General features: G+C 39.1%; 1 protein-coding gene across 2 annotated transcripts in view; it reads left to right on the plus strand.

The window, feature by feature from the left end:
- Positions 1-18,319, plus strand: part of ISLR2 (immunoglobulin superfamily containing leucine rich repeat 2) — a 25,855-nt gene extending 7,536 nt beyond the window's left edge. For both annotated transcript variants that reach the window (XM_075208296.1, XM_075208297.1), the window contains one exon: positions 11,429-18,319. In XM_075208296.1, the coding sequence (XP_075064397.1) occupies positions 11,437-13,470 (2,034 nt within the window). In that variant the 5' untranslated portion in view covers positions 11,429-11,436 and the 3' untranslated portion in view covers positions 13,471-18,319. The remainder of the gene's footprint in view (positions 1-11,428) is intronic.
- The last annotated feature ends 2,017 nt before the right edge of the window (positions 18,320-20,336 follow it).

Consider the following 20,336-nt stretch of genomic DNA (forward strand, 5'->3'; position numbering starts at 1 on the left):
ACAAGAAATAAATGAATCAATGTATGTATACAGACACACAAATATCCAATTATATACACATAATGCATTTAAACAGAGAGATAGATAGATAGATATAGGCAAATTACTAAAAATACGGTGAAATGTATACATTTAAATATAGTCTTGAATATGTACGTATAGATTGCAACAAATAAAAATATAGACAGTGTTAATATTCATTAAGACCGTTTTTTAAGGTCAGAAAACGTATGTGATTATATTGTTTAGATATTAGATATTGATTTGATTTATCTTAACATTTGTATTTTCAGTATTTTTTATTCTATTGTTTCAAAAACATTCAGTTTTCCTGTAATGTTAGGGTTCATTATATACGGAAATAGTCGCCCATGTTTGAATAACCGAAGGAATGATACGCTTATAAAATTCAGGTGGATTTACTTCAAACATCCTAATGCAATATATATTTTTTCATACAAGAAGCAGGCACATCACCTGGAAAGCCTGCCGTTATTTGTGCGATAGTGTGTATATATATATATATATATATATATATATATATATATATATATATATATATATATATATATATACATATATGTGTGTGTATATATATATATATATATAATCCGCGCACACAAACACACACTCCATTTCAGAATTCTCGGGAAGTGTTCATTCTAGCCCACAATGTCTATTAACGAAATATGCCCGCGCAGGTGAAATATTTGTACATTAATAGTAAGTGTATACATTGTATATTGCGAGATGTCACATGGGATTTATACATAGCAGTGTATACAATACACAATTAATTATAGTTTAGTGTATAACATATTCACAATTTCACAATATTAAATATTTATCTTACCGTTTCGTTTAATTGCGCAATTTATATTAAATGTCTGTCATTTAAAACATGTGTTCTTTTTAAGATTCCTATTTTCCTATTAATAAACTATTTTTTTTACATATATTTAGTGTTTGCTAACAGTATTCACGCTCACTACTTATACAGTTTGAATATAATTCTTCTAAAACAGAGAAGCTTCGGAAGAAGCATTGTGCGATCGTGTTGAAGGTGAGATGTTCTGCATCTCCCTCCATTAGGCAAAACCGAGAAGAACAGTGATTACACGGCTGATAAACTGCAGACAGCCAGGCTGGACAAGATAATAGAGACACTTCTCTCTGTGACAGAACCTTCCAATCTGCCCTGTTCTATCTAGCATGCAGGGATTAGCGGTAGATGCTAGGAGAGGGCTGCTATTGTTCTGATGAATGCACACATTCCACAGGCACCTGTTGTCCTGAGCTGTCCTTTCGAGGGCTGGAGAAAGCTAGCAGAGTACAAGCACGGGTCAGAGATGCCTATTGCTTTTAATATGTCACTGATAATTGTCATACTGTGTTGGTTGTGCCAGATATGTAGTTAACATCAGATATACAGCTGTAACAGGGCATGTACACAGGTTGTGAGCATCTACAATTTATGAGAAAAATTAAATTGTATTATGTGCTGTACCACGATAGCTTTTGTTTTTGCACTTATGTGCAACTATGGTCCATATGCAGAAATATCACTATGACCTTAATGTGCATATTGAGGATACTATATCCTGTGTTTTCTTTTATGCTAAAAAAAACAGTTCCTTACTGGCATATTTAGGTGACAGCTCCTTTATATATCTTAGTATGTTTAGTTGGTTTTATAATGTGCTGAATATTGCATACTTTTTATAGTTTATATTAGTATTGTTGTTAATGTATGTGCACATATTCTAATTGCAGACATGTAAATATACATGCATGTAAAGGAAAGAATTGCAAATCATATTTGAAATGTTACAATAGAGAATGAGCTATAGAAATCATTTAATAATTTTCGTATTCACTAGAGGCTGTCATATTCCTTAGAATAGTGTGTCCTTGGACTGGGTAAATTATCATTTTACCTTCAAGGTTGTATTGTGCTTTTGCAAATGCAGCAGTGATTCAGAAGTGGTTCTGCCTAGAACAAATATTAAGAGGCAGCTGAATTGCTTACTTACTACTAGCATCTCTGCTTAAAGCAGTTTAAGAAAGTGGCAAAAGCAGCCATTGTTCTCGCACCACCAGGGCCGGATTAAGGGAATGGAGGCCCCTGGGCTAATGGGGTCTCCATTACCCCGTGAGGCTCCCCCTGTGAGCCGCCCACCACCCTCCTCCCAAGTGCTTACCTCCTCCTGTCACTGTAGTCCTTCCGCGGCGTGCTGTAAGCTCCTTACTGAGAAGATCTCGTGAGAGTGAGACTCAAAGTCTCACTCTCACAAGATCTTCTCAGTAAGGAGATTACTGAGCGCCGGGAAAGGACTACAGTGACAGGCTCAGCAGAACTGATCAAGCCGGGGGCACCCCCGCCCTGATCAATAATGCTGCTGAGCACTTTCAAGGGCCCCCTGGATGCCCGGGTCCCTGGGTTGTAGCCCAGTTAGACCTCGGGTTAAACCGGCCCTGCACACCACCCGGACAGGTGGCTCACAAATAAACTTCCAAGTTTTGGAGGCTGGATAGTGGAAGCTCTGTAAAGCTTCTAATCATAGGAAGACCCATTGTATAAAACAGGGTAACTTTTACTTGTAGTGACTTGTTAGCGATGTTAGTCCAAGTCATCTTGTATCAAATAAAAATACTATCCTCAACCTTAACTTAGTAGATTTAAACCACACTCTTACTTAGCCTCAATATTAACCATCTCTTAAATCTGAAAGAAGCCCAAGCTTTAGCCCTAGAGTTTCTAGAAACAATATGTCTCCAGTATAAGTACCTATTCCCTTGGTCCCAATGACATAATCCATCAAAACATCCTAGTTGGTGTTGGGTTCTCCCTGGCACTTCCTGCACTAGAAAATATCTGCTGCTGGGAGAGGATCGTTTCCCACTTTCCTGGGTCCAGCAACCCTTGGTTTGGTATTTGACTCAAAGGGGAAGATGTAATCAATGCAAAGTGTCTTTGGAACAGTCCATGGAAACACATTCTGTCGGTGTTGAGGATGGAAACTCCTCTCATTTTTCCTCTCATTACATAGAGGTGAGAGGAAAAATGAGCAGAGATTCCTTACCGTAATGGCCGTCAATGTGCGCAGTCAGAAATCGTTGTAATGCCTGGTGGAAAATCGCAGCCAATTGAATCTCCCCCAAAGATTCCATTGGTAGACTTCTACTTCCTTGTTATTGGCTGCACCTGAATCTGGTCTCTTGGGGGGGGGGGGGGGGGGGGATTTTTCCCCCTGGTACTTGTTGCTCTTTGTTCCACTTTTCCCTTGCGCTGACTGCTCCAGGATCTTGGTTGTTTGTGACTGGGACATTTACCTTTCTCCCTTCGAGGTAATTACTCCTGATTTGGCTACTGGCCCTATGCCAGATTTCCACAGAAATCCACTACCTGCTTTATGACCTGTTTGTATCTGCTTCTTGACCAAAGCAATTTATTGTTTCATATTCTTGTAGTCTCGATGTTTCTCTCTTCTTATCATTGTCTTTTCTTCCTGTATCTGTCCTCATGTTAGTCAACGTCACCATGTAACGACCACTGGCCCATGGGAACTGAAAAACCCACTCCAAACCAAACTGCATTTTAGAAAAGTAAACTTGCCTGAAAACTGTCTTCATCTTCAGTCTCCCATGCACCTATCTTGCAATCCTTCTTCTTCTTTTATGGCAGCCTTCTTCCAGATACTGTCTCATAATTAGGTGTACAGCTTATTGTCAGATAACTCTTTGGGTACTGTCCTAGCTGAGTGATTCCTTTAAGTCCAGTATGTGCTCACTGCCCCATTATTTGCCTAAAACTTCAAAACAATATCAGAGCTATTCCCATTGCTTCTACCATAGCTGTACCTTCTATCTAGGATCCATGGCTGACATGCTTTGCATCTACATCTTTGAGGCATGACAGGATCCAAATGCCAACACTGGCTGCACCTGCCACATCACCACTTAGCCCATGAATATGACCATCTTGTGCTCCTGTCATGCCATGGCTACTTTGTCCTGTTGGTTGTACCAGCCATTTGCCCAACCTTCATCCTGTAAACTCCTTTTAGGATTCACTGAAACCTGTATTAGATCAAAGTAGTAACATTTCTCCTTTGCAATGGAAAACTGGAGTGTCCAACAGTCTACTTCTTCTCTCTCTACACCAATTGCGAAATACATCTCTACAGAATCTCATCCAGATGCCGTAAACCTTCTTAATTCAAGCTTGTGTGATCTGGGATTAAATAGCCATTGGGCATATGAATGAGGCTCCAAAGATCAGTACTTTAGGAGAAAAATATATGTGAGAGTAGACAGGCATCTAAACTGTAATTTGTACACTTGTCTATAAGTACATTCTTATTACAGACTTCAATCATGCAAATGGCTTACACAATGTCTGTATAAGGTAGACCTATTGCCGCATTTTATGTAAAAAATGTATACTAAACAAGTGTGCTACAAAATATTAGCGAATATACAAATAATTCATATACTCTATTTAAACAGTCTGAACAACTCAGAACATTTATTTCAGTTCTTAATAGTTGATAGTTTATTGCACAGGGAATTTCAACTTTGGTGACATCAGCGGGAATATGTATCAAGGAAGATTTTCACTCCCTGCAGCCTCAGGTTCCTCCTCTCTTTTGCCTCCTGGCTAATGGGAAAGTGTATTCAGACCTTTCTAAAGTTGAAATGAAGAGATCTCAGGTGAGGTATCCCTGCTAGGGTGTAGTACCCTGGGGGAACACATGGGAAGATGTCAGTGTGAATATGAGACTATCGAAGGACAAAGACAGTGGGAGTTTCTTTACATCCTCTGGGACATTTTGCTTGGGCTTGCCAGAGAAAAACGAGTGTGAACAATTATCCAAACATCTTTTTTAACCACTAGATGTTCCATAAGATCCTATTTTGGTTTAAACGCTGGAGAAACACATTTGTGTGACTGTAGCCTTAACCTGATCATTGTTATAACAGAACAATACAGTTGTTTGCCTTCAGTTATAAAACAAATGTAAACATTTAGCATACATGTGCAAATTTGGTCATTTTATACATGATTGTACAGGGTCCAGCCCCTCAAGTGATCATGCTCAACAATTACCATCCAGGCCAAACAGGAAAAAACATAAAGGTTTAATATTCTATCCCCACATTATATTCTTAGCCCAAACTCCAATATCTTCACCTGCTTGGTATGAATGTAATTAAGGAGTGTCCTTAGAATTTATTATCTTTTGCTTTTCTGGGGAAAAAAAGCCTGCAATATTAGATTATCTCTATGTGTTTTCATGCCAACCGCAAGTGGGAGATATAATCCCTCCAGTGTGCCCTCGGCCTGCCTGGTGGAAGTGGGAAATGACTAGGAGCAGACATTTGAGCATCCTTGCAAAAAAAAAAAAAAACAGAGACTCTACTACAATGCTCTCCCTTGTCATGGAGAAAGAGTTCAGCAAACCTGAGCAGAAACCTAATTTCTGCTGCTTGCATTCCACTTTCTCTAACCTATTTTGCTGCCAATCTCATGTTCTCCGTTGGCCTCACTTGTGGTCAAGATTCCAAGATACCTAAAATCCTTTAATGAGGGCAGACTCCACCACTTACTTGAAAGAAGCAATTGGATTCGGATTTTCATCTGCTGCTTTCCACTTATTCATGTGTACTGGAGGTCACATACTGATGATGCCACAAACAGAAACTTTCTCTTTAAATAGCACAGATCGTCGACTCTCAGACCTCTATATCTAACACCTTTCCAGTCCTGGCAACGCTTTGATATCTTGTTCATGAAAATCGCAAGTGTAAGCGCGATGCTACCCTGACGAAGACCAACACAAACCCTAAATTAATTAAATTTAGTATCAAATATGCAGACACAACTCTCAATGCAACTACAGTACTCTAAACCCCCTGCAGTACTTTCCACATAACATGTCACTGTAAGTAGCCTTACACCTTTTTCAGAAAGCACTTGTAGACTGTGTTTGCATACTCTCTTGACTCTCGTGCAACTGTCTTCCACAATCAGTATATAATCTGGATTGTTTCTTCTGAATCATTAGTTCAACATTTTGAATGAGTTTCCCCTCTAGCACTGTGACATAAGAATTTCCAGGAAGACTAATAGGTGGGATCCCTCTATATTTGAAACACATCCTCTGATTCTCCTTTTTAAAAATAGGGACCACCATTCCAAGTTTGCCAATTCAGAGGCGCTGTATCTGCAAGAGTATTCTAATACTGCCTCCTGGTGAGGTCATGTGTACCAGATTATGGAGGTCCTCAAAGTTCTCCTTCCACTGCTCAACAATCTCCCCAGGAGTGGTCAGTACTTACTCATTCCTGCTAAGCACAGCCTTGTTGAAGTCCTGCCTTTCCCTCCTGAGGTGCCAAACAGTTTGCCGGAATATTCTGAGGGCTGCTTGGTGGTCTTTATCCATGGACTCTACAAACTCCTCCCATGCCCAAGCTTCTGCTTCTGTGACTGCTTTCACTGCTCCCCTCCTGGCCTGCAAATATCTCTCTGTTGAAAAAGATGCCTCTTTGAGTATTTTCCAGAAACCAAACTTTTTCAACTTCACAGTTTCCCTTAGTGCTGGTGTCCACCAGTAGGTACTAGGGTACTGCTCTGACAGGCAATGACTGCCCTCTGGCCACAGCTCTTTGCAGCTACCTTCACAATTGGACTTGACCCTGCCTCACTCAGCACATAGACAACAAAGTCTATCATTAGCTAATGGCCCATCCTGCTCTGGTACCATGTACAGTTTTGAGCAACCTTGTGTTTACTGTGACTTGCACAGAAGTCCAATAACAACTCACCACAGGAGATCAGGAAAGCCAATTTTCCCAATAATTCCTTTCCAGTTATTGAAGACCCCCTGCAGGAGTATAGAGTCAGTATGGGGTACTCTCTCAAAAATCTCTCCCAGTCCAGGAAGAATGAAACAATCTTCTTCATATACACACACAACAGTCAAGGTTTTTCTCTCTGCAACGCACAGCGGCATAGACGATATCTCTTGTCTTCCACAAAAAACTCCAACTGTGCAACCTTCAGCCTGGGCCATGTGAGTATCACACCTATGTGGCGTCTTTCAACAAAGGGAAAACAACAGGATTAGTTCCAGGACGCACTCTATGTATTGAGGCAAGGCTGTAAATATCTAGCCAATAATTTTCTACTTCTTACTTGGAAAGTAAACTATTAGCTCCCAGTTCATTCCAAAAGTTCTCCCACAGTGTCTTGATGGGATCTGATACAGAATAGTGACATCACTTGTGTATAAATTCACCATTATTTACTAACAATGCATTTAGGGACAAACAATCAGAAATGTGCTTTTTTGTGTGTTTCCAGTTAGACAGTAAAAGCAAATGTCTTAATGCTTGCTCTGGTTTAGTGCCAAATGTGCACCTAAATGCAATGTTAATAAATTAATTATAATACATTTTATAATATATTTCTGCAGAGCTAATCTGCAAGCATTTTAGCCACTGTCTCTCTTCCCTGTTACAGAAGCTCCCCTCTAACATGCTCACCTACTGCAGAGAGAGGGAAACGAGAGCTTGTCGGACATATGTATATCATTGAGTTCAGTAATACAGATCCTTTGATATACATTAATGTCAAATAGTGAATTTACTTGCTCAGGGCAGAGAGCGATATTAGCCTTATCTCCCAAACTAAAGGAGTACTAAACCTAAATGTAACACCCTCTTTTAGGGCTCTGCTTGAGTGACACACTTGGGTGAAGTGTGAATACTGGAAGCAATATTAGGCTGTGCATAAAATATATTGGTGGGACCAGAGTATTTAAACATCTACTTTGGAACCTGGGAAAAGACTCCTGGGTGGGAGGGTTTCACAAACCCCCTTTTTGCAATGCACCTCTGACTAACATTGGGTTGAGTGATAGTGTCACCAGCCAAGCGCTGAGTGTGAGGCTGTCAGAGTGCCAAAAGGAAGGCTTAGTCATAACTAAGAGTTATATCCAAGTTCTAGAGAGAATCTGAGTTCCGAGAGGATTGGAGCCCAGTAATGGCAGCAATGCCACCAGCTCTGGCTGGCAAATCTGGTGCTTATACTAGTAAATTTGGGAGGACCCCATGCTTTTTGTGCCTCCAATTTTGCTACTATCAGCCTAGGCTGGCAACACTAGAGCTGATTACACTATGGTGGAACAACACTGTTTTTTGTTTTAATTTATTTTATTTGTTTTACCATCAGCATGAATCTTGCAACATAGTAAAGGCAGCCACAGCTACTTCCATCTGTGCATAGCATGTAAGGGCATTAACACGCGCTTACTTTTCTATGCTTCCTCCTGTCGGCCCACCTATCTTAGCATAGAGAGGTGCAAGGAGGAGCTTCCTCTCAGTCTGAGAGCATACCGAGGTTTATCATTGCAACAGCATATTCACAGTTAAAAAAGGTGCTGGTTGCACCCGGAGCAAATATAGACTTTTCATTTAGGGAAGGTTATCGATTAATCCCAACTCCTCCTCCTCTCCAGTCCCAACTCCTCCCCTTTCCAGTCCTGACCCCTCCCCTTCTCCTCGCCGTCTCCAGTCCCGACTCCTATGGGCCCTGTGCCTTACAACACTATGTGTCTCACAAACCAGTATATTTTCAGATACAAGATGGTCAGGTTTGTTCTTTGCTTTATTTTAAGTAAAACACTGTGGGCCTGATTCATTAAGGAGTGTTAAGCAAAAGTAAGTAAGGCAAAACCATGTTGCATTGGAGGGGAGGTAAATTTAAAATGTGATGGCAGATTTATATTTGGGGTAGGGCATGTCCTAGATCAACTTTAAATTTCAGTGTACAAATAAGCTATCAATTATGTGTGTGGTACATGAAAAAACAGACAGTATTTTCCTTATGTGCAAAATAATATTTTAAGAAAAACACTATAAAGCTATAAAATCACAACAAGAGCAACAAATAACAGATATGTTTGCCCCATCATCGCACTGTCCCCCCTTCAGCACACTGCTGCCCCATAATCAACTGTTCCCCCTTCATCACAATTCTGCACTCTTCACACTGGACCCCTTCATTACACTGTTCCCCATCATCACCCTGCTCCCCTTCATCACACTGTTCCTCCTTCATCACACTATGCCCGTTATTACATCATCTTTTAGTCAGCTACTCCTTCAAAGCAGCTCCTCACTGACAGCGACGGGACGTGATGATGACATCATGTCTAACAGTCAGTGTAGAGGGAGGAGGGTGAAGAGGGCAGGGCACTGTACCATCACACTGGAGACAGAAGTGTACTAGGGGGGGTGATTGCCCCAATTGCCCTCCCCCTGGATCCTCCACAGGGTTTCAGTTATGAGTCAGACTTCTAATGAAGCCCTTAATGTTTAAAGGGGCAAACAAATGATGGTGTTGCATTTAATACTTTTATATGGTAAATGTGACTTACACTTATTACATTACTAGGTTATATACAAATAGGGTACAGCCACTTTTCCAATTTCTATGCCTAATGCTTCTGTATCCTACAATTCCATGAGGTGTACATACACACACTAGTATGCCTGGTATAGCCTGATATAATTAGTACTCTTTTGGAGTTGTTCTCATCACAGGATGCATCCAACTCTACATATGGAAGGAAGTACACTTTTTCTTGCATGTGTATTTTACTAAGTATGCCAAAATACAAATGCATCCACCTTCTAATGATCTACAAGAAATAACTCTTTTATGAAAGGTAACTTAATAAATGATTTTCAATGGTTCCAGTCAGTGGCACACGCAGGGGGGGGGTTTCTGAGTCTCCCCTGCGCTAACTAAGTGGCCGCTATAGCTGCACTGCCCTATACAGCATCCGCTACGCTGTCAAAGAAGCGTCCGCGGCGGTGCTGTAGTGTATACAGCACCGCCGCAGACGCTTCTTAGACAGCGCCGCGGCTGCTGTATAGGACAGCGCTGAGGAAACGGAGCAGCTCTCGCGGGGGGGTGGTTTTTTTGGGGGGTCGGGGGGGAAACCCCCCCCCCCGACAATCCTCCGTTCGCCCCTGCCAGTACAAGTTTCATACTTTAGTTTTCAACTGTCTATTTATCAAAAGCATCAGTACTATGTACAGATCGGTCTATTCGCCTACACAATCCTTCCAACCCCCATCCCTGCATAATAGTACATAACAGCTGTGCTTAACTGTCAGGGAGCCATCTATGCTAGATTATAAAGGCATACATAAAATATCATGAGGAAGTACACACTGTTATCGCTCATATTTACATTAATATGACACATGATGTACACATGTATGGATTAGGGATGTAACTAATGTCCAATTCATGTAAATGTTTAGGGATAAAACAAAGGATCATTTCAACAGTGAAACATTTAAACCACAGCCTTCGTTTATCTGAATTACTTCAAACAGAAATGTGTGTTTTGTAACTTTTCAAAGTTTTAGTAAAATTAGCATAAGTACTGTCAAAGGATTAAAGCTGATATGAATTCATGGAACTGTGAAGCGACTGATACTGTTACAGGAACTGGAGATAGCATAGGTAAACAGATAAAACTGTCGCTATGAGTAAGTTAAAGAGTTTTTTGATCATTTAAAAAAAATATTTGGAATCACTGTATCAATTTTACTATTTAATTTAGGCTATAAACACACAAGTAATTAAAAACTCCTTAAATACCTCTCTATTTAATGGGATTTAAAAACAAAAGTGACAACAAGTCTTTAGGTGACAATGGCTGTGTAGATTCCAAATATATATCAATATAGCATATGCAATTCTTGATCCACACAACATAGATAACCACAATAACTTGAATGAAATACAGGTTCACTAGGAATCATTTAACACTTTAAATGTTTAGTGTTTTACATGGCTGGGTTTTATTTACTCCTACATGTAAGTCATGCAACCTGTAGATTGGTCACCACTGTTTCCAAGAATAACAGCCCCCAAATCTGCTGCTTCCCTTGTTGGCTTCAGTTGCAGATTGTGTTGCTTGTTTTATAATATGCCCAGAATTCATTAGTCAGCAACAGAGATTCTGCCAGTAATTGTCTTGGTAATACTAGAAGTCTCATCAGACTGATCATCCTAATCTGTTTCTCTCACAAAGACAAACGTGCAAACCCTTTGGTGGTTTTGTGTGCCCCAATTTCCAGGTGCAGCTTGATCTCTGCCAAAGCATGTAGGTTTGTGGAGCAAGATAGCAGTGAGGGAGGGTGGGATAAGGGGGGCAGAAGTTTGCATGGGCTGATGAGTGTAGCTATGTCTACCTACTGTCATGATTATACTAAATCACAAATTAGGCTAAACTGATCAATTTACATCCAGCGCGCTTTGTAAATGTTTTCTGAACAGTCACTATAACCAGATGGATATTAAATCACAGTTTCCTTTGTTTTATAATATTTGTTTATATTGCAGGTGGAAGAATGGGTACTTTCCTCTTTCTGTTGGCTGCTGGTACCCTTCTGGGGACAACATTGAGCTGTCCTGAGCCCTGCTTTTGTGTGGACAAATACAATCAACAGTTTGCTGACTGTACCTACAAGGAGCTAAAGAAGGTTCCAACGGGCTTCCCTTCTAATGCTACCACCCTCAGTCTTTCAGCTAACAAAATTAGCTCTCTAAAGAAGTCTAACTTTGTGGGAGTGACTCAGGTGACATCATTGTGGCTAGCTCACAATGATATTACTGCAATAGAAAGGGGCACTTTGGCTACTTTGGTGTATCTTAAAAACTTGGATATTAGTCACAATCAACTGGTGGACTTTCCCTGGGAGGATCTGGCCAATCTCCCTGCCCTTCAACTATTAAAAATGAACAACAACCGCATGGTCAACCTTCCATTGGATGCTTTTGACAACTTAAAAGATCTGAGATCTCTCAGAATAAATAACAATCATTTTACTGTCATTAGGGAAGGAACTTTTAAACCTCTTGTTTCGCTTCTCCACATTCAGATCTATAACAACCCTTTTCAGTGTACTTGCTCACTGATGTGGCTTAAAAAATGGTCTGAAGAAGCTCAAGTCACTGTGGCCGAAAAGGACTTAATTGCATGTGCATCCCCTGAAGAATTTCAAGGGAAGCCACTTTCTAAAATTCCAGATTTGGAATGTGAAGTTCCTGCTGTGCAACTAAGCTACCACCCCAACATAGACAATACAGAGTTATATGATGGATTTACTCTCACTTTGCATTGTCTGGTCAGTGGTAGCCCCAAACCAACAATCCAATGGAAAGTTCGCAATGCTACTCAAGAGGTTGAGATTAAACTGTCCACTGATTTGGCCAAAGCTGAGGTATCTGGACATTTTCTCATTTACCAAAATGGAACACTAGTTATTCCTCACCTTAGCAAGAAATTAGAAGGGGCTTACACTTGTCTTGCCACAAATGAGATGGGAAGTAGCCAGAGTTCAGTCAACATCTCAGTGGCAGGAAGTCAAAAATATCCCATCAAGGTTGAGGATCCAGCAGCAGCAGGAAAGACACAAACAGATAGCAAAAAGCCTACAGTTAAGGAATCTGGAAACAGCGTTCTTAATTCAGATAAAACCGAAGAAAAAGTTAAGATGGTCACACCGACTGTGCAAACAGATGGCAATGAGCATAACAATTTGGATACCCTAGCACATCCTCACTCAAATGAGAAGAAGTGTGGACCAGGTGTAGGAGGACTACATGTTTCCAACCATGCATTCAACGAAAGCACAAATCTGAAGCCTCATGTATTTGACCTGGGGGTCATTGCTCTGGATGTATCTGAGAAAGATGCTAAGGTGCAAATTACTCCATATAATACACATTCTGGAAAACGCAATCTCAAGATGCTGTACCTGTGCCAGGAAAGTCCCAAAGGTTTTTCTTTAGTTCAGTGGTCAGAAATTGAGGATCAAGTAAACTCCTACTGGTTTCAAGGGCTAACACCTGGTACCAACTATTCTGTGTGTCTAACATTCAAAGGAGAAGACTGTCAAATGCAGGTAGTTTTCACTACTAAAAAGGAAGTCCCCTCTTTGATAATTATTATCGTGGTGAGCATTTTCCTCCTTAGTTTGGCTACTATACCTTTAATGGGAGCCACCTGCTGTCACTTACTTTCTAAATATCATGGCAAAAATTATAAGTTAATAATGAAGACCCACAAACCAGATCCAATGAAGAAGCACATGGCTGCTGATTTTGACCCCAGAGCTTCTTACGTTGAGTCAGAAAAGAATTATGACCCTAGTGAAGCTGGAGGAAATGAAGGGGAAGTAGAAGCAGCCCCTGAAGATGAAGAGGTGGAGAGAGAGGTTGAAGGAAGTGTGTTAGAAGAAGTTCTTCCAAGTTCCCAATCCAAAACCAACCAGGAAGATTTTGAGGTGGGGTCCGAGTACAGTGACAAACTACCTTTGGGGGCTGAAGCTGTGACCGTCTCTGAAGAGATTAATGGTAACTACAATCAACCTGCACGCTGACCTGGCAGAAAGAGATATCAAGATATCACTTCCCAATTAAACCATTTAATTTATCCTTGAATCTATACAAGAATGAGATCTTCTCACATCAACAAGCTCTCAGTTACATCTGTGAAACCCTCCAAGAATAAGAACTTATTTAGACCAAATTTCCAGTTTGTCATGGAACCTGTTCAAGAAAAAGAACTTATCAGTAGACAAGGGAGTGAGAAGTCTAAATACAGGCAGCCTAAAAGCTTTCCAGGCTAAACAGTACCAATTATCACAATGACTGATTTCACTAATATTTGTTAAGATAAGAGTTTTAATGATAAGGAGGAAATACAATCTTCAATCAAAAGCCCAACAGAAAGATTCTGGTAGTTAACACAGTAGATAGCTCATATACTGATGGTGTACACTGCACATCTGTATGCATGCCTTGTGTAACGCATATCTATGTGCATTAGTGTTTATGTCGCAATGTGTATGTATATGCCACAGAATACAAAAATGTCTACTGTAGGTTAGTCTGTGAAAAAAGTATGTCCAAAGGTGAGTGCACAGTACATATGTATTTATCTGTAAAATGATGTAAGAAACGTGTTTCTGCAGAATACATGCACTATAGATGGATGTATAGCTGCATACAAGGCAGCATATGTCTCCATACACAGGATTCACAAACCTGGTAAATTTGTTAAATTATGTACAGAGAAATTTGCCTTGGATAGTCTATAAAAAGACAAAATAATTGTAAATAAATAGGAGCCTTATATACAAAATTTAAATAGTATGATCAAAACAATGATCTTTAGGTTGGTGGGCCTATGATTCTGCAATTCAAATGATGTTTTATCAAATCACAACCATATGTATCTAACTCAGTTAATGTAAGTATATTAATCCAGGACTGTACAATATATGATCAGATGTTAATCATCTGCTAAGTATAGGTTTTCTCTGTCACCACTGTCAATTAGGAAACAAGGTCTATAGAAATCCCAGGGAGATCTAATTACATTAAAGCAAGAGGATTATGGAGAATACATAGTGATGAGTGTGTATCTGCTATGTGTCTTCTCTTAGCTACAATGCCCTATAAAAGCTTCATTCTGTGCTCTTGGGACTACATCACCATCCCTCCACTTATCTCAGAGTCAGAAAGAGGTGGACACACAGAAACCACTGCCCTAAAGGTAGAGAGATCATAGCACAATATTTATATGGTTTTTGCCTTTTAACATCAAAAGTATATATAAGTGTTGAATGAATAGTGGTGGGATGAAACGTGTAGAACTGGAGTCTTAACCTTTCAATGCTGGGACTAACGTTAAGTTTGGAGGGCAGCTTTAGGACACATAGTTCACTTTGAACCTGTAATATATATTTCCTTTTTGTTACATTTGGCTACAAGCAAAGTATGCTAGATTTATTAGAATATACTTTTCAGAAAATGAGTTACAATGTAAAAATATAAATTTATTTATTGGCGTGTTAGTACAGAAAGTTCTGTTTTTAAGCAGTATGACTTTTCATTTTGAGGTTGCAAAATGATTTATTAGCATAAAATACAGAGATGATCTGCATTTTGCTACAGGTGTGGCTACAGGTGTATCATGAACAAAACCATAAATTGATGACAGCGCTTGTCAACAAGTTATAGTTGATTCGAAGCATTTCCGATTTAAAGTAAAAGTATGTATACAAATGTATCTTAACACATCTGTGCTAATGTCTTTCAAGATAGGTGTTCTAATTCTACAAGACACACACAATACATACTGTACATAAACAGACATATGAACATTTTCCATTAAAACTGCTATGTTTATACATTATGGGGCTGATACAGAGATGGCCCATATGCAGAGCCAGACACCATTTTCGCGATGCATACGCCTCCTAACAGGAGTACATGTGTGTTTCTGAAAATCTGCATAACCCAAATTTGCATAAACACTCCTTTACCGCCTCTCCAGGAGCCACTGGGTATAAGTGCCTGAATAGTGCAAAACTGCATAGGCAATTTCATGCAAGATACACTATTTCATGCAAGATATGGTCTGCGAGCTGGCGTACATTCCACTCTGAATCAGCCCCAATGTACACATAGTCCTTTTACAATATTAACTACTATAGATTTTAAAGAAACAACCTGTTATCTTGATCAATGTGTTTCTCTAGAGATCATTAAATCAAATGATTAGTAGGGTTGTTTGTAATCAAAGTTGGACATTCTATATACAGCCAGCACAGCCTTCATAAATAACTTCTGTCGAAAACTTCTTTTGACTACACAAAAAGAACAAAGGATTTGTTTATAATTTGAATGGAGATCCTGGCGATCGGTTGGTTAAAGTTCCTGTTATTATTATTATGAGCACTTCATAAGGAGTAGAGAATGAATGAACAGCAGTTTGTAGTTAATACATGAGACATAGCAACCTAAAATGTTAACATAAAAAATAAAATGCTGACCAGCTACTAGTGTGAATGTCACTAATTAGAGTTTGGTCAGAGGTGCCAATGACTTTTTGCCTAAAGGCACTTACAATGTAAATGTATCCCAATATATTTACAGTACAAACATATATACTTGCCATTTAAGTCATAACCATGCACTCATAACTTTCTCTGTGTCTGAAAAATATCTGTTCTTCAGCATATGTAAGTTTTTTTTACATTTGTACTAATCTGTTTTAATGTGGGTTAATACTTGGGATAATTTTTGGGTGTTATTTTATAGTGGTGATTTGTTTGAATATTAGGAAAATAATATATATGCATTTTTATGTCACAAAGGGCATTGTTTTAGCACATAGCTTATTACATTATGGTATATTTTAACTGCAAAAAGCAATACAATCCAATTTGTAAACTTCTGGATGCAGAGGCTTGAAAGTGGATGAGAAAATCACTGGGGATCATTTCTGAATGCTGACAATGTGGCAGTGCACAGCTAAAGCAGTGGATTCATGTTTCGTGATGTAATGTATCTATTTTTGGATTGTTGCATCTGTTTATACAGAATCGCTCATTAGTGCAGCAAGACGGCATGGTGGAATGAACAATTATTTGCTGAAGATGATAGGCAGTCATGACCAGACACAGGTGGATAGGTGTGATCCATATGGAATTATCTACAATAATGCACCTGGTTATGCATACAAATGCAAAACCAATATTTCACTTTAGAGGTATATCTAAGCTTGCAGGCAGGTGGAGAAATCAAAAGAGACATCATATCAAAGTCTAACCTTCTACCACTTTAGACCCATGCTTCCCGTTAATAAAACATTTATTTTTTCAATCTAAAATACTGCTCAGTTTAACCACATTTTTGGCTTAAATGTATCATGAGAGTAAGGACTGTCTTTACTACATGTGATAGGTTTCTGTGGTTGAAGCTTTATTTTATAATGAGTAAGATGTGCCTAGAATTGCATTTCTCCACTGTAGTGCAACCGTAAGGTGCAAAATGCAATCTGCGACAGCACTGAGCTGGTCATTTTTTTTTATTGTTTTTGCATAGTGAAAAATACTGTACGAACTGTCTCACAACAAGTTAATGCCTTGCAAATGCAGCACACACATCCTTTTTTTTAAAATCATTTTAATGATCCCGCAATGGAAAACAAAGTTTTGCTTGGGTGCTGCCGTGTGCCTAGTCTGCACTTAGTAAGGAATGCCTCTGCTCTACTTACATTTTGCCATTAGATAGTGTAACTGTTTCTACTTTGCAAATACTGCCATCTTGTTGGCTTTGTTTAACTATCTCATGCCCGTCAGTTCAAATTGAGGCATGCTTGTGCCAAAATAGGTGTGTGGCATCTCCAAAGAGGACTTTGCACTGTGTCTTTGCAGTTTGTATATTATAGATGACTTCCAGTATGTTTCAAAAGAAGTATAATAAAAAAAAATAATTGATAAATATTTAACAAAAAATAGCAAAGTGTTGAGTTGATCCATAACCCCTATAACTTTTATTAAATCATAAATACGCATATTGGGGCCTATTTACCAAGCCATACACCATGCGGAAACAGCTTTTTCCGCATGGTTTAAGCATTTTTAAGTAAAGTAGTAATTTTAAAAAAGCCTAACGTAAAATATATCAGAGCTATCTCCTGCATTAGGTATATTACTGCACAATCCAGCAATCCCCATAATACTCAATGGGAGGTGCGGTGTGGGCAAATTTACTAATAACATCTGAAGATGGCGTTATCCATTCAATTCTATGGGGAGAGCATAGCAGGAGAGGTCCCCTCGGATCCCTCTCTAGTTACCTTCCTGTTCTCCCCTTTGGTGTTTAACGAAAATGTCCTCTGAGCATGTGCGACCCTAGGTTGTGCTGGCACAGTAAAGACTCCGGGTTAGAACCCAGAGTTGTCATTAGAAAAAAGTATTTGCCAGGACAGTCTTCTATCAGATGCAACGTGACTTTATTAGTGATTTGCCCTGATAAGTCATCTGTCATCGCTGTAATGACAGATGATACTTAACAGGACAACATTGTGGAAAATAGTAAATAGGCCCCATTGTTTGATGTAACCACTCTGTCAACTACTATAATCTCTATTTAATTTCTGCTCAATTTACTCAATAAAACCTATCTTTATGAGCCTCTCCATATAATTATTCATTTTAAACCTTGTAGCTACCATTACAACATCTCCAGCACCATGTCTATCTTTATAGTATTACTTGGATATTGGTTTCATTTTTTCACAACTGAACATATATTGCCCTAATAAATGTATATTGTTATTAGTAAGGCGTTTGTAATTGTGAAATGTTTTAAGAAAATGGAGGCACTGAGACTTGATGTGTGCAAATCCAATAAAATACTGTGATAACAGGAAAACTGGAAGTGTATATTATTTTTACAGTGATTTCCAATGTCTGCTACACACAACCAGGCTCTCGCCTTCTCTGTATATTCCTGTCCACTTCTCACCAGACCCCTTTATTATCTCCTTCCACTCACACAATCCGATCTCTAATGTTATTTCCACATCTATTTCTCTGGGATCGATTTTTTTTGCATAGTAAGTGTATTGTATGTTTTTTGCTTCAAACAATTCCATTTTCATGGAACTCAAATAAAAAAAAAAATCTCTATTTTATAAGCCGTGAAATCTAGTCCATGATCCGCTTTCTTATTTTCTTTTTTCATTTTCTTCCAGTTTGAGCAGCAATTTTATATTTGTATTCTATTTTGTTTCGTCCATTGCTCTCTCCTGTTTTCTTATCTTCTCTCCCCCACGTCAGACGACTTGTTTATATTCCTTTCATATATTCTCTAGCACAATTTATTTTTCTGTCCTACCCCACGCTTTTTTCATGTACAACCTCCCGTCCTTTCTGTTTTCCATATCTTCACACATCGAATGTGATGTGAATGAAATGTGGGGATTTTTGTGCTTCAGGTCTCGGTCTCACACATAGGATTTTTACAGCCACATGCACAGAGCTTGACATCTGTCAGTGTTGGATTCTTAATATGTCATTCTGTGGTTCCTGCATTACACAATTCATAAAGGCATTGTTACTGTGCAAAAGAGCTGACGCTCTATATTATTTTCAAGAGTAACGCTGTCTGCCTCCTCTCTATTATTTTTCTCCCAATTTGCTTTCTCGCTCTTAATTACTCTTTCAAACTCAAGAGTACTTCATAAATTGTGTGAAGTGTGCATGTGATGAAAATGTGTCAGGCAAACAATCACTGACAAAGCACTTGACAGGAGGCAGCGACAATTAAGACAAAGAAAGAGGTGAACAAAGAATGTGAGTGACAGATGAACTGGTCACGTCACCTACTGATTTTTTTCCGTAACATTTTACTTTCATTACATTGGAATGTGCCCATGTAATGAACAATAAAACAGAGTGAAAAAGTCATGGCATTTCCATCTGCTTGTCACAACCCTTTTTCTGCTCTGTGGTTATTATTGAAATACAGTGCATTTATATAAGAACTCTCCTAAAGTAGTCCAACAGAAGACTTGTCAGAGTTGAGTGTGTAGTAAGCTGACATCATGTTTTCATTACAGTGTGCAGGTGTATTTATCAAGGGTGAGTGTTAAAAGAAGCATGCATGAAAGCAAGTGGAGATGGCTTAGTCCAACGCACTTATTGAATACAAGTTAACCCGTGCATGATACTCATGCATTCTAGTCAAATCAAGTTATTAAGGTGTTAAAAAGGTTCTTGTCATGCATTTGGGCCATAGCCCAGGCCTCAACCACCAACCACTCCCCACTGTCACTTCTCCTTCAAGAAATATATATATATATTTTTTAAATCTTTATAAACACTTTTAACAATTAACAAATTAAATTAACAAATTAAAAACATCTTAGTATATCAAATTTCAGCCCTTTCTGAATTTATTTTTCCACACACACTATGAATTTAGTAGGTCAGTGTATAACTGCGCCCAGCAGGTGGCGCTACAGCTTGGTTTTATTTTTTCCACACACACAGACAGACTAACACACGCCACTAGGCATTTATATATTAGATTCCTATAAGCAGTGGTGGAAGTGGGCTGGGATAGGGTTGTATGCCATACCACCACTTCTCCTTCTGCCTTCATGGTAAAACTATCAAATTCCATTCACTTACATTTCCCATACTGCCACTTCTAAATATCTATACCACCGGTGCAAAATTTTCACTTCGAGCCAGTGCTTATACGTGAACCACATGTTGGTAATGCACTGTACTGCAACACAATTTCTTTTGGGCTGGTGAACCCTAGCTTTGTGAATCATGTCCTCGATCCGAAATATATTGCGTACTACAATGCGTCCTGTGGTATGCGACTCTGCAGCGTGCAAGGTGCAAATGTGAACAAGTGCAGCCTGCATGTACAGATA

Source organism: Mixophyes fleayi, chromosome 4 (assembly GCF_038048845.1).
Source record: "Mixophyes fleayi isolate aMixFle1 chromosome 4, aMixFle1.hap1, whole genome shotgun sequence".
NCBI lineage: Eukaryota > Metazoa > Chordata > Amphibia > Anura > Limnodynastidae > Mixophyes > Mixophyes fleayi.